Here is a 14403-nt window from a genome sequence, read left to right as displayed (position 1 = left end):
GAGCAGTGCCATTTAGGAGAGGCGTATACCAGGGAGATACCCTGAGTCCTCTTCTATTTTGCATCTCACTGCTGCCATTATCTGTCACTCTACGCCGAACGCCTGGATATAAAGCCGGACGAGTCTCCAACCGCGTACACAAAGTCACACATCTATTTTATATGGATGACTTGAAAGTGTACGCGGCAAGTCCTGAGAGACTCCGAACAGCCCTAGAGGCTGTTTCCGAGTATACCAGTGCAATCGGCATGGAGTTTGGGTTGGACAAGTGCGCAGTTGCCCACTTAGTAAAAGGAAGATCGCCGAACTGGAGTGATAATGTCGAGCTTATAGACGGGAGCATCATAAAACATCTGGATGCTGGAGAGTCATACCGATATCTTGGACAGGCACAATCTCCTTTGCAGGACGTGTCTGTCATCAAAGATACTCTCCGCAGTGAGTACAAGTGGCGACTTAAGAGAATATGGGGCTCTGAATTATCAGGCCCTAACAAAGTCAAAGCCACGAATATGCTCGCTGTCCCAGTCTTGCTATACTCATTCGGAGTTCTTAAATGGCTCCGAAAAGAGCTTAAAGATCTGGACATTATCACGAGGAAAGTGATGACATTATATCGAAGTCATCACCCGCGATCTTCTGTCCAACGCCTATACTTTCCCCGTGATCTGGGAGGGCGTGGACTACTAAGTTTGGAGTGTCTACATGACAGGTTAGTGATAGGCCTGGCTTATGACATCTATGAGAGCTCTGATCCTCTTCTCAAGTTCGTGAACAGCTTTGAACTATTGGGAAGGGATGCGTTCCTATATAGAGCAGCATATCAGGCAGCGCAGAACCTCGGCTCAGTTTTCGACCCTAGCAGTCCAGACGGTCTAAGGCTTTTGCAATTGACCAGAGGGCAGCGAAAGGTCGATATAAAAACAACCGAGCAGTTAAAACTGCTCGACGAACATGTGGCAAAGTCCTTACATGGTGTGTTTTATCGTCATCTCGAAACACAGGACTTGTCACACCAGCTGACTTTCCAATACCTTAAGTCAGCTGGCTTGTTCTCTGAGACCGAAGGATTCATTATGGCCTGCCAAGATGGTGTATTTTCCACCCTCGCCTATCGGCGTGATGTTATGCACGAGCAACTCGAGGACACAAGATGCCGAGTTTGCCACGGTGATGTAGATGAGACGCTATTTCATGTTTTATCGGCTTGTCCGATATTAGCGCGCTCAGCCTACATTCACCGGCATAACGCCGCCCTAAGAGTGCTGTATTACCACCTTCGGCACTCTTATGGAATAGACGAGACACCAGTGCTGCCCTATGTGCCCGGTGAAATTGAGTCAGTCGTTGAGAACGGGAGAGCAAAAATTCTTTGGAATTACCCGCTCTCTACGCCCCAACGTATTGAACACAATAAGCCGGATATTACTCTTTTCGACCATACCACCAAGCACGTATATTACATTGAGTTCTCAGCTCCGGCTGAGACAAATATACGTGCAAAAGAAGAGAGTAAACAGGAACGCTACAGAGAGCTCATGGAGGTCATGAGAAATGTCTATCACGAATACACAGCGCACGTGATAGTCCTGGTGATTGGCGCCCTCGGAGGGATGAGGGACCGCTTTCTGACAGAGCTTCGAACAATACCAGTCTGCCGTAGTCCGGCTGAGATTCTCGCGGCTCGTATGCAGAAAGCGGTCATCCTTGGTTCTCTCCGAATCCTGAGACGACTGTAACAAATGACTGAACGGCTGCAGCCCCGGCTCACCCTCAAACCTGAGGGAGTCAGGTGCCTGCAGGATAATTCCGTCTGGTCAGGCCCCAGGTGGGTCGGAGCCCTGGGATCCCTGGCCAGACACCTCTGACGAATCGCAAGATAATAATAATAATAATAATAATAATAATAATAATAATAATAATAATAATAATAATTATGTTGCCTAAACTTGAACGCAACCTGTCAGCTGAACTCGCTCTCGACCCGCTCTCTCTATTCTAGCTCTTTTCTCAGAGCTCAACTTACCACAGCTCGTCTTCTCTTACCTAGCCAATGACAGGTGTTGTACTATTGTGCTAGGTCGTACAGCGCGGTTGCAGCATTAACGCTCTGTCGATGCTCGAGTTCACGTGTTCGATTATCGTTCTGTATTCTCGTCTGATAATCATTGTTCTAAGCTCTTGAAAAGCTCTATTCAGGCTCAACAAAGTTCAGTTAAGCTCTCACCTCTTTGATAAATCATTGTTAACGTATAATGAAATTCTAATTAAGCTCAAAACAGTGTCTTTTGTGTGTGTGCACCTTTCCCGATCACATCCTACGGTGTAGCTTATCTGTTATCAGTAGTTTATCAGTTAAACAGGGAATCAGAAGTTAATTATCAATTATGTGACTTAAGTACAAAACTACCATTTTGGTAATGTCGTAGAAAAAAGTCACTATTAATAAATGAGTTAAAGTACATTAGTGTAATTTAAAGCAATAGTCTAGTAGCAGTGTGAATTTATCGTGCATTAATTATAGAATAATAATAATAAATTTTTAGTTAGAAATTCTTGTAGGGAATAATAAGGAGAGTATTTGTGCAAATTTTTATTACTCGAAAACAATAATTACTATTGTTTATCGAGTGTCAAAGTTTGGCAAATTGCGTTTTTCCACCTTTCATCGTTTACGTAGCGAGAACGATAAGAGTTATGAAAAAAAAATTAATATGTTTTTTGTAAAAAATCGAATTCTCTACAAGAAAATGTCCTTGAGAGCACCTGTCTATCGTAAACAGGTAAAAATCGAGCATTTTAGGCGCTTCGACAAAATATGCCATTGAGCGCCTTTTTAATTAACATTTGAAAAGAAACTATTTCCAACATATGAAAAAATCTGGAAAAATTCTGAAATGTTCAAAATTGTTTTCTTAACATTTTCCGATTAAGATTAAAAAAAAAACGAATGTTTTGATTTTTTATAATATCTGAAGCGTCATTTTTTAAAAATTTTTTTCGTGAACTTTGCACTCTTATGTTTTTTTTGTTTCTAGGCACATTTCATAGCCAATCCGGAAGCAAATAGGATTTTTCCCGCTCTATAAAATAGCTGCCTCAGTTTTTTGAAAAAATTTTTTTTAATACCGGGAAGAATCCGAATGTTTTTGAATTCTTTTACTCTTACTTTGGGGATGAAGTTATTTTTCAATATGAAAGAAATGCACAGCAAAGTTTCATATCTTTATGTAGAGAGCATGAAACAATTAAAAAAAAATTTATTTTTAGCATTTGTTATAAATAAATTTTATAACCAAATGCGTAATTTTTATTATTTTGAATTTTCTCCCTACGATTTATAGTTTTTTATAAACAATTATCAACAGAATGTTAAATTCATTGAAAATTCATTTTTAGTCTGTAAATTTTCAATTGTTCACGAAAGAATAGTTCCCATAACAATTATGATTATTGAACAATTCATTTTTTTATAATAAACGATGCTCTTTCTAAGAAGGAATCCGGGAAAATTATAATGTTTTTCTTTAATTCTTTTTTAAACAATTTTTTTTACTCAATATATTTTTTTACAGTTACTTCATCGTTATTGCAAACTAGCTATCACTTATTTATGCTCTCAACTAATTTTTTGTAATCATTTATTAGTAATTATGACATATATTAAAAAAATTTTTTCATTTTTTCGAATTTCTACATCATTTTTTATAGTTTTTGAAAAAAAATTAACTATACCCACTTTTTTCGTGCCACTAGGTACATTGTACATCTTTTTTTAACAGTTTTCACTCAATCTGAAGTATTTTGAAGTTTTGCAAATATTTAATTCTACACGTTGCAACAGTCATCGCTCACGTGACCTCCCGCACTAGAAGGCCCCGCCCCTTCACAATTAAAACGCCGAATACTCTCCTCATCATTCCCTCCAAGAATATCTAGCCAAAAAATTTTTTTAAGTAGATATGTAGGGGTTCTGGCTTATCCTACCTTACCGACAGTGCCGGTAATTTACCACCTAAGCCGGCAACTTACCGACCGGGTCGGCAACTTTCCGACTGTGGGTGTAGTTGCCGATTTTCCCGCTAGATGGCGCTGTACCGATTTGCAGTCGGTAATTGTTACCGATCTAGGCGGCGCTGTTGTTGTGGCGGGAAAATAATTGAAATTAAAATTTTTGAAAATTCTAAATTTGAATTTTGAAAAATTTTGTTGGTAATTTAATTCCTTAAAATATCTACTTCCTGCCCATTCAGTGTCGTGTATTATGGAATCCTGAGGGGTGTTGTCTCCATTCGTTTCATTAAATTTAAAATTATTCCAATTCCCACCAATGTATTGAACTGATAAGTTATTTTTCCTTATAAAGTCGATCAAGGTGTTATATCCAGTGTCGTCTTTTAATGCTTCAGTTAATCTTTTTGGCAGAAAAACTATGAAGTCGTCATCCAGTGTGGCAATGACTGCGTCACCATGTCTTGATTTTACTCTTTTCAATCCTGTCACTTGATGTTTTCGTGTAGTTTCTAATTCTGACATTTTTTTCTTCGGTTTTTGAGTATTATTCGCAATACTGTTGATGTAATCCATTTTTGTATTTCATTTCACTCAACAATGTATTAAACTTGACAACGTAATTATTACTTTGTTTTCTCTCAATAGTGCACAACTAAGTGTGGATTCGATGATTTCTGTAGCAGAACTGTTTTAAAAATGTTTCGTCTGTTTAATATAATCTACACTCTTTCCGTTATATTCAGTTCTTAGAATTTCCTTTGTCAGTTTTATAAGAACGGCGTCTATGTCAATGACGTCACATATTTTTCGTATGACGTACACTTCCATGTAAGTGATGTCATAAAAACTTTTTCCCGCCGTATATTACGTTTTATTTTTTTAATATAATAAGCGAAGTATTCACATCGATTTTAATATCGTGCAGTGAAAAAGAAACAATAAAATCGATTACATTGATAACATTGCAAATATAACTAAAAACCTGTAAAGAAAATGGCTGACTTACAAGTAGAGCATCGATATAGAGTGACTGGGCTGAAAAGAGTTAATACAAATCATGGTGATACATTAACTGCAACAATCGACGACAAGTTCTTTGTTTATTTACCATTAAGATTGTCAAATGCTTTGAGAGAAGATAATATTACTTCCAACAAATTACTTGATTACGTCAAAGAAGATAATTTGGAACTCATATTCTTCGGTGGCAAATGAAATAGCTGCAAATTTGAACCTCGAAGGAAAGAAATTGATCAGGAGAAAGGAGAAAAAGAAGGTAATTTATCCATTAATCAATAATCAAGTAAAAAATAACAGATAGAAAAAAATCTATTGAATTTTCGAGACAATTATTTTCATGGAAATGACGTCATTAACTTTTCTCCCACTTTTTTTGGTAGAAGGGGTGAAAAACGGTAGTGGGGAGCTCAAAAGCATTAGAGCCATTGAGGGACTCTTTTCTCAGTTCATAATTAGTCTTGCAGAGAGAACGAGTGATCACCATAGATCTCGTTATTGATATAAAAGGCTATCGTTTTTCTAACGGAAAAGTGATTGTGAAAGAGTTGGCTTCATGTAAATGGCTAGGATTGGAAGAAATTGCCGAGTATCATTTTTTATTTAAACCACCATGTGATTACAGTGAATTATATATTGATGAAGAATGGGACGTTGATGTTGGTAAAAAATATTATCATGGACTTTCATGGGATATTGGTGATACACCATATGAAACACTGGACAAGTACTTCAAAGAGACATTGAACAACGTACGTTATATTTTTGTACGAGATTATGAAGTGCAATATTTCCTGGAATCATTGATAAAAACAGATATTCCGATTATTAACTTGGAAAGAGAGAATTTTGCAATTTATGATGTTACTGGATTCATGTGTCCACATCGTGACCAACACAACAAAGGAATAGTGAATAAAGGAATAAATATAGCACTTCCACGTCTATACTTCCATCGATACAAATGTGCACTTACGAATGTAAAGAAACTGAACCAATGGGTTTTTGAGAATATTTCGATTCTTGATGATGATATCAGACCAATCAGAATTTATCGAGTAACCAAAAATTTACTCAAGTTGAATCCAACAGATTTAAAACTTTTAACGAAAGAATTCATCATTGAAGAGGCTGCAAATAATATTGACACTGCATGGGACAAACTGCCCAATGAATGGAAATCAGATGAGGATTTTAAAATGTATCGACGATGTTACAATCATTATCCACCAAAAGACGACCAAAATGATGGCCCTATACCATTTGTTAAGGATTGTAAAATGTGTAATGAAGAATAAAATGTTTTGTAAAATGTGTTATAAAAATAAAAACAATTCATTTTGTTTTATTTATACAATCAGTTTTTCTCAATAATACAGGATTAATTATAATATTACATTTTTCTATTCGTAATCTAAATCTTTCTCTATCTCGAGCTGCTTCTTCCCAACATCCTTGTCTGGCTGCTCTGTAAGCATAAGTCCATGCATGCATTATGTGTATTTTCGGTTGAAGATTAAATTGAACAGATTTTTGTTCCATTATAATAATTTTCTTAATTGTCCACTCAAAGGTTTGTATTCAACAATTCGATCATGAATGATTAAACAATATGCTGATGTATTATCGGGTATCGGTTTTGTAGATTCAAATTCGATTCGCACATCCACAGGTCCAGATTTTAATGATTCATTCTGTTTTGAGCAATCGATGACAATTAAAGGTGCTTTTCCGATAAATTGTTCTTTTGTGAGAAGAGGTTCTGAATCTTTACCATAATATGATTCTTGGAAATTTTTGTACATATCATATAATAATGCATATTGATTGTGAGCTATGTCAAGATTCAAGTTGCCATATGGATAACATTGTGAATTGAGAAAAAGTTTTACGTTTCTCAAATTACAATGATCGAATTGACTGGAATTTTTTGTTGCATCATTTTTTCGTGCTGTTTGAAATGCCAATATAACATATCTCGGTTTCTCCAATTGTGTTGATGTTTTCACCATCCAGACGTTTTTCGTTGTTCTCGGTAACAATGGATATTCATAAGTTTCCCATGATCGAAAACTCACTGTTATCGGCGGATCCTTGGCAATATAATTTAATAATTGTATTTTTCTTGGATCCGACACTGTGATGTAAGGAATCATCCATTCAATTTTCGTCAATGTAATTTTTTCATCTGTACTAGCTGCAGCTTGTACTATTGCATTTAGATCGGTGTTTGAACGTGTTAAAACAAGTTCATGCCTAGCATTGACAATAATGCGATGATAATCTTCAGCAAATCCCAATAACATATTCAATGGCAACAAAATGTCAAAGTATCCTTTGTTATCCATAAGCTTTTCATCATTGACAATCCAACCTGTATTATCTAAATAATTTAATTAACTTAGATGAAGTGATAGATATCCTTTGATGACACTCGTAAGACCAACATTTTTATTGCGATCAATCTCAATGCCATTCAATTCATATCGTATTTCTTCAAATAAGTAACATAATGCCATGTTTACTAATTTCGTTGTCGATGCTACAGCAGTGTCATTAGTTTTCGTAAATTTTCCAGTAATATGAAGAGAACTCTTGCAAGGCAATGAGCACAAATCTTGATGTTGAACAGCAATCCGGATTTCATCGTTGTTGTTGAGTGAAGCTGATGCATAAGGTTGATAAGCATGTAATTCACAATGTGATATAGACTCATCAAAAACAACTCCTCTGTTGATAGCTAATGTCTCCTCTCCCGCAGCCATGGCAAGAACTTTTTATTAATCTTCACTTTTTACATAGCTTTTGAGACTCAATTCCATACCAAGTCCCCAGATGTCTTCAACTTTTTCTCTGAGAAACTTTAAACATAGATGTCCACAATTTGTTGTTGAATAATCTTGTTGCTCTGTATGATTATATAATAAGCTACCAACATCGAGATATTTTTAAAGTTCAGGTGGAGGTTTTAAATTACCGAAACTATCAAAGTATATTGCTTTATTGCCTCGTTTTTTATATGCCACCCAGTGAGTTCCAGGTTCATCTTTATCATCAAGGTTAATAATAGCTGACTCATTTTTCCATGGTTTAGATTTCGGTAAATCATTTCTCATTAAAACTCCACGAAAGTATGGAATTTTCATAATTTTTGCATACTTCAAAATGTCGATGTTAGTTAATGCTCGATGTGGTAGCTCTATACGTTTTTTTTTCGCCGGTTTCAAATATAGGCCATATCCTCGTTTTCGACGTTTAAAACGTAGACCTCTACCCAAGACTATGGCTTCCATGTTTTGATTGTGACGTTTTGCTTCACCCAATTGACGATAAGCAGCTTTAGCATCATTAACTGCCTTTGCAATACCTGAAGCTCCACCAGCTAAAGCACCAATTGCACTTAGACCGGCAAATATCCGTATAAGTGGTGAAATACCTCCAACCTTAGTCGGTACAGGTAATACACGAGGAACTCGAACATTCTTTTTCCCACCAATCGTTTTTACTGCTTTTCGTGCAGCTGATAATGCAGATTTTATAGGATCTGCACCAGAATTCATCATCAACTTGGCTGAATCCACAATCTGTCTTAAAGGTTTTTTCTTGAAACCTTTTCCAACTTTTTCTTTCCCACTCTTTTCTTCAAACCCATTCCGAGTTTTGATTTAACTTTCATGATATTAGTAACTCCTAATGCAGCAGCTCTTTCACTTAAATTTGCGTCTTTAGCAAAAACTCTTTGCCAAGCTTTTTCAGCAAGCGCTTTATCTGCTGCGTTTCTCGCTTCTACGTTTTCTCGATTTTTCGAATACGCAATATCGTGCTCTTTACACGCTGCGTCCAATGGATTTACACCAAGATCACCACGTTCTAAACGTTTTTGTAATTTCGTTCCGGGTCTATAATACTGATATCCAGGAATATGTAACTCGAATGGCAATTTATTTATGATAGTGTTAACTAAACCGGCGCCACGTCTGTACTGTGTCATAACCCAAGCCATACTGAAATAATTTCTATAAAAGTAGCGCGATGAAGTTCGAGCAACAAAGAACTCAATTACTGGTGTCGAATTTCGACAACGTCGTGCTACAAACTGTAAAAATTCAACGTCATGGTAATTTATTACCGAGTAGCGTTCGCGGCGTGATATGTGGCCCCTCGAATTGCGGTAAAACAAATGCTCTCTTAGCTCTTGTTATACACCCAAATGGATTACGATTTGAAAATATATATTTATATTCCAAATCCATACATCAACCAAAATATAAATTTTTGGAAAAATTACGTGAACCTGTAGAAGGTATGGGTTATTTTCCTTTCAATAAACATGAAGAAGTTGTGAAACCAGAACAAGCAAAACCAAATTCAATAATGATTTTTGATGACGTAGCGTGTGAGAAACAAGATAATATGCGTGCTTATTTTTGTATGGGACGACACAAAGATGTTGATAGCTTTTATCTCCGTCAACTTTATGCACGTATTCCCAAACATCTAGTGCGAGATAATACAAATTTTCTCGTGCTTTTCCGACAAGATGATATGAATTTAAAGCATATTTATGATGATCATGTAAACACTGATATGTCATTTTCTGATTTTCAAGAACTTCGTTCTAAATGTTGGAATGATAAGTATGGATTCGTCGTTATCGACAAAGATAGAGAAATCGATTGTGGAAGTTATAGAAAAGGATTCGATTGCTTCATTAATATATAAATTGTACAACAATAAGAGAAAAAGAACATTTGTGTTGAAGTTATCAAAGTGATAGTATGAAGATAAGAAAAATGCAAAAACAAGCTGATGTTCTGCATCAAATTGCAAAAGCGAGTGATGCAATACGACGTAAGCATGAAATTATAAAACACGGACGAGAAACAACTCAACGAGCTATGAACGAAATGTTTAAACTCGTGGTAGCTCTTCTGCAACAATTAGTGGATAAGACACCGATGAAAATGGAGAAATTTGATGTGAAAAAAGAAGAGCTATTAAAAAAAGTTCCTATAGAAGAAGCTATAAGCTTTCAAACAACACATGATAATACGGTTGATTATGATGTGGATAATAGTGCAATAACTGTAGATGAATCTTTTACCACTGCTCCTCATCAAAGTACACTGATAAAAGAGTCACCTGCAGTATCATATTTGAAGAAATTCGATTCAAAACATCAAGTAAAGGAATTGGATACGAAGTTTGGTGTCAGAAAATTAAAAAAAAACTGATGATTGGTTACTCTGAAGCGAGATTTGATGATAAATTTGTTTACATTGGTAATAAAAAATATGAAAGTACTCTTGGACTCTTAGAATTGCTTTTTACGGAATCGTCTGATCAAAATATAACAGAAAGTGACAAGAAAACTTATGGGTAAATTTTGAAAAGCATTAACGCCTATTATAGACATTATCACCCGGAAAGAAGTGTCAAAGAAAATAAATATCCAAAAAAGTATTAAAATATTATCAGAAAATATTCACCGAAAAGTGGTAAAGGTTTGCCGAAATATATGATAAATCACAATCGACCACTGGACTATCTTTATTGGGATGATCCCAACGAACTTGTTGATCGATTGCGTCTACTTGTTTCGTCACGTGCTGCCGGCAATTTTAGCCATAACAATGAAATAATGTCAATTATTGAGGAATTGCGTGAAGCTGGAATCATATATTAATTAGATGCTAAATATCATTACTCATTGATTAACTATCTCTTGAAGAGAGAGGATGAGTGTAGACATTTTTGGACGTCAGTTGGACAATGATTCACGTAAAAGTGCTGTCCGTGGTCCACCTGGTAATGGATTTAAATTAACAATTGATAAACAATATGATATGAATAATGAAAGATTGTGCAACCTTGCTGATCCAGTAGATCTGAATGATGCTGTATCATTGAAAGTTGTTGAATCTAGTATCAGTAATACGATAGCATCTTTAACACAAGAGATAAAAAATCTTCAAGCAAAAGTTGAAAATATCAGTGAGCAAGTAAAACAGCAATTGGAATCATCACAAACAGCACAACAAAATTTGAGGGCAGAATTGAATAAAATCAATGAATTTTATCACTTTGAATACGTTTAAAGAAGCAGATAATAGACATACTGATATTATCAAACAGCTGGAAGAGAACGTTAAGAAAAAATTAAAAGGAAAATCTAAAGCTCAATTACTATGAATAAAGAAAAAAGACAAATTGCAGAAGAGCTTCATAGACCGGTGAGAAGAAATTATCAACGACGACATGTGGATATACGTGGTCTTGATGAGACTTGGCAAGCGGATCTTGTTGATATGACTACATATAAATCCTACAATAAAGGATATCAACATTTATTAACAGTTATTGATATTTTCTCTAAATATGCTTGGGCTATACCAATTAAGACTAAAAATGGTAGAGATGTCACTGCTGCAATGATGACTATTTTAAAAGAAAAAAGAGTTTCCAAGCATTTACACGTTGATAGAGGCAAAGAGTTTTATAATAAGGATTTTGAAGGACTTATAAAACAGTATAACATTAAAATGTACTCAACATTCAGCAATCTCAAAGCATCAATTTGTCAAAGATTTAATCGAACTTTAAAAAACAAAATCTGGAAAGAATACACTCATATTGAAAATTATAAGTGGATTGATTTGCTACCGAAACTATTATCATCATATAACAATACTAAACATCGTACAATTAAGATGAAACCTGTGGATGTAACTTCAGCCAATGAGAAGCAATTATTTGATACTGTTCACAGAAAGCTAAAAGATGTAAAAATTAAGAAGAAGAATAAGTTTAAAATTGGCGATAAAGTTCGAATTAGTAAATATAAACATGTATTCGAGAAGGGATATACTCCTAACTGGACGACTTAAATTTTTACTGTTAGTAAAGTCGAAAATACTCATCCAGTAACTTACAAATTGAAAGATTATCTGAACAAACCGATAGAAGGAGGATTTTATGAGGAAGAATTAACTGGAGTCCAATATCCTGATGTATATTTGGTTGAAAAAGTTCTAAAAAAACGTGGAAATCAAGCATGTGTAAAGTGGTTGGGGTTCAGCGATGAACACAATAGTTGGATAAATTTAAACGATATATAGTTTATTTGACAAAAAATTAAACTTGTAATGATGACAAAAAACTTATAATTACCAGAAAAAATTATAATAGTGATAGGTTAACTTATCAAAGAACAATTATAACTTATAAAATAACAATTGAGATCATAAGCTATGACAATTGTAACTTATAGCTATAACTTATAACTATGATATGTTGTAATTATTTCAATAAAAAAATATAAAAATTACGAATTTGTATTACTTTTTTTATAGCCCCATGGTACAGTATCAGTAGTTCCCTCTAATAATTGTCTTTTATTGTCTTGCCAACTCAAAGCTTTTTTTGATCTAGGAACAGTACATACTTCATGTTTTTTACTGACAATGTGACATTCAATTTTGTTTAAAATTGTATAATCAAACGGGCATTTTTTGCAGTCATCAAATGTGATAGCTGTAACTGTAGCCTGCTTCACACCTTTAGCTTTTTTAACAACATTAGCTTTATCATTGTCTTTATTTTTATCTTTTTCTTCAATTAAAATAGTATAACTATACATTTTAGCTCTAAGACCAACAAATTAGGTCATAATTATCCCTTTATTCTCATCTTTCATTAAACCTAGTACCTTCTTATTCTTCCTAGGAATACCATATACATTATTTTCTGGATAAGCAGAGGTATCATACATATGAATATCATATGTTTTATATAGTCATATATGTTAACATTCATAAAATGATAAACTAAACTATCTGTATCAGTATATAGCAATTTAACATTATTTTTAAATGTTTTCTTCATATAATTATAATGAAAATCATAAATAAAAATCTTTGATAAATCGAGAATTGCAAAACCTACGTAAATCGGTTTATCAAACTTTATGTCAAGCTGATTCATGTCAATAATAACCATATCATTATCAAAAATGACACTGCTATGGAAATTCGGTTGTGATATTAGACTTTGTGCACCCCATCTTCCCTCCCCTTTTGTAATTAATTTAATATCTTTATAATTACGCACATTTTCCATAGTTTTTCCATAAACAGCGTTATTCATAAGTTTAAAAAAGTTTTTCTCGAAATCATTTTTGGACTTTTTTCTCATTTCTGTGTTCAAATCAATATATTTTTTCAACCAAGCTGACTGTTTAAACTGTAAAATTCTATGAATTTTAGTGATTTTCAAACCAAGTTCAATACATTGCTGTAAATTTCTATAGTGTATTACATATTCATTCTTTGGCAATAACGTTGTCATCAGCTTTTCACATTTGCTATCTGGTGGTTGCCAATGTTCAGGGCATAATGGTAAATCTTTATGGTGTTCATGTAATGATTGTAGATAATCTAAATCTACTTCAAAAATATAGCCAGTAGAAGAATTTTTAGGAATATTTAAAATTAAATTCTCAATATTGTTATTCAAATCAAAATTATCAGTAACCCACTCGAATGAACCAGTGGGTAAATATTCACTCATTGCAGCACCATAAAGATTATTTACATCAAAATACATCAGATATGATTCATCTTTGATTTGATCAAATTTATCTCCCATGTAATGATTGTTAGCTTTAGCATATCTATTACTACATTGAGATACACCTCCTCTTATACCTTTCTCAATAAAATTTAACATTTCAACATCTTGTAAAGGATCAAGCTCTATTTCCGTGTATTTTAACATAGCATCGAAAGGTAGACCTGGTGCAGTTGAATAATGTAATGGATCAAGGTTATAAGCAGCTAGACATTTCTCACGAAAATTTTCAAAGATATCTGCTATTAGTAAAACATTAGTCTTCAAATATAAATCTGAATAATCACCTAAAGTCTAAAGTTGAAACTTATTCCATACAGTGAGTGCATGTTAATAATCTTCATCTGAAATGTTTGCATTATTCAACTTTTAGTAAAAAGCTGATTGAGCAGAAAGCTGAGTTTCATTAAGTTTATCCCAGTCATCTATATATTCATAGGGGAAAACACCTTTTCTCACTACCAATTAAAATTTTTCCAGATCATTGTACAATCTTTTAGTGATATTTTTTTTATCATTATCTAAAAAAGATGCTAATTTATCAATACTGCTAGCCATGAATCTAAATGAATCTATGAATTGCAATTTAATGACTATTTCACAAGTTCTGTTTCTATTATTTCTACGAAATTTTTCTTTATCTTTACCAACTGTTTTGGTGAAAGCTATATATTTTTCTTTATTGATTGGTAATAATTCGACTTTACCTTCAAATGATGTTGATGCCAATGATTTAATTAAAAA

The 14403-nt window shown here is 34.0% G+C and overlaps 1 protein-coding gene across 1 annotated transcript; it reads right to left on the bottom strand.

Moving 5' to 3' along the window:
• Positions 1-6572: 6572 nt before the first annotated feature.
• LOC118064293 (uncharacterized) lies at positions 6573-7796 on the bottom strand. Its single transcript, XM_035078795.1, has 2 exons — positions 7466-7796; positions 6573-7414 (listed from the first exon to the last, which is right to left on the bottom strand). The coding sequence occupies exons 1-2, from the start codon at positions 7794-7796 to the stop codon at positions 6573-6575; spliced, it is 1173 nt and encodes a 390-aa protein (XP_034934686.1).
• Between the last annotated feature and the right edge of the window lie 6607 nt (positions 7797-14403).

Source organism: Chelonus insularis, unplaced genomic scaffold (assembly GCF_013357705.1).
Source record: "Chelonus insularis isolate UGA/USDA-ARS -01 unplaced genomic scaffold, ASM1335770v1 contig_17_pilon, whole genome shotgun sequence".
Lineage (NCBI taxonomy): Eukaryota > Metazoa > Arthropoda > Insecta > Hymenoptera > Braconidae > Chelonus > Chelonus insularis.
This window is presented reverse-complemented; position numbering and strand designations above follow the sequence as displayed.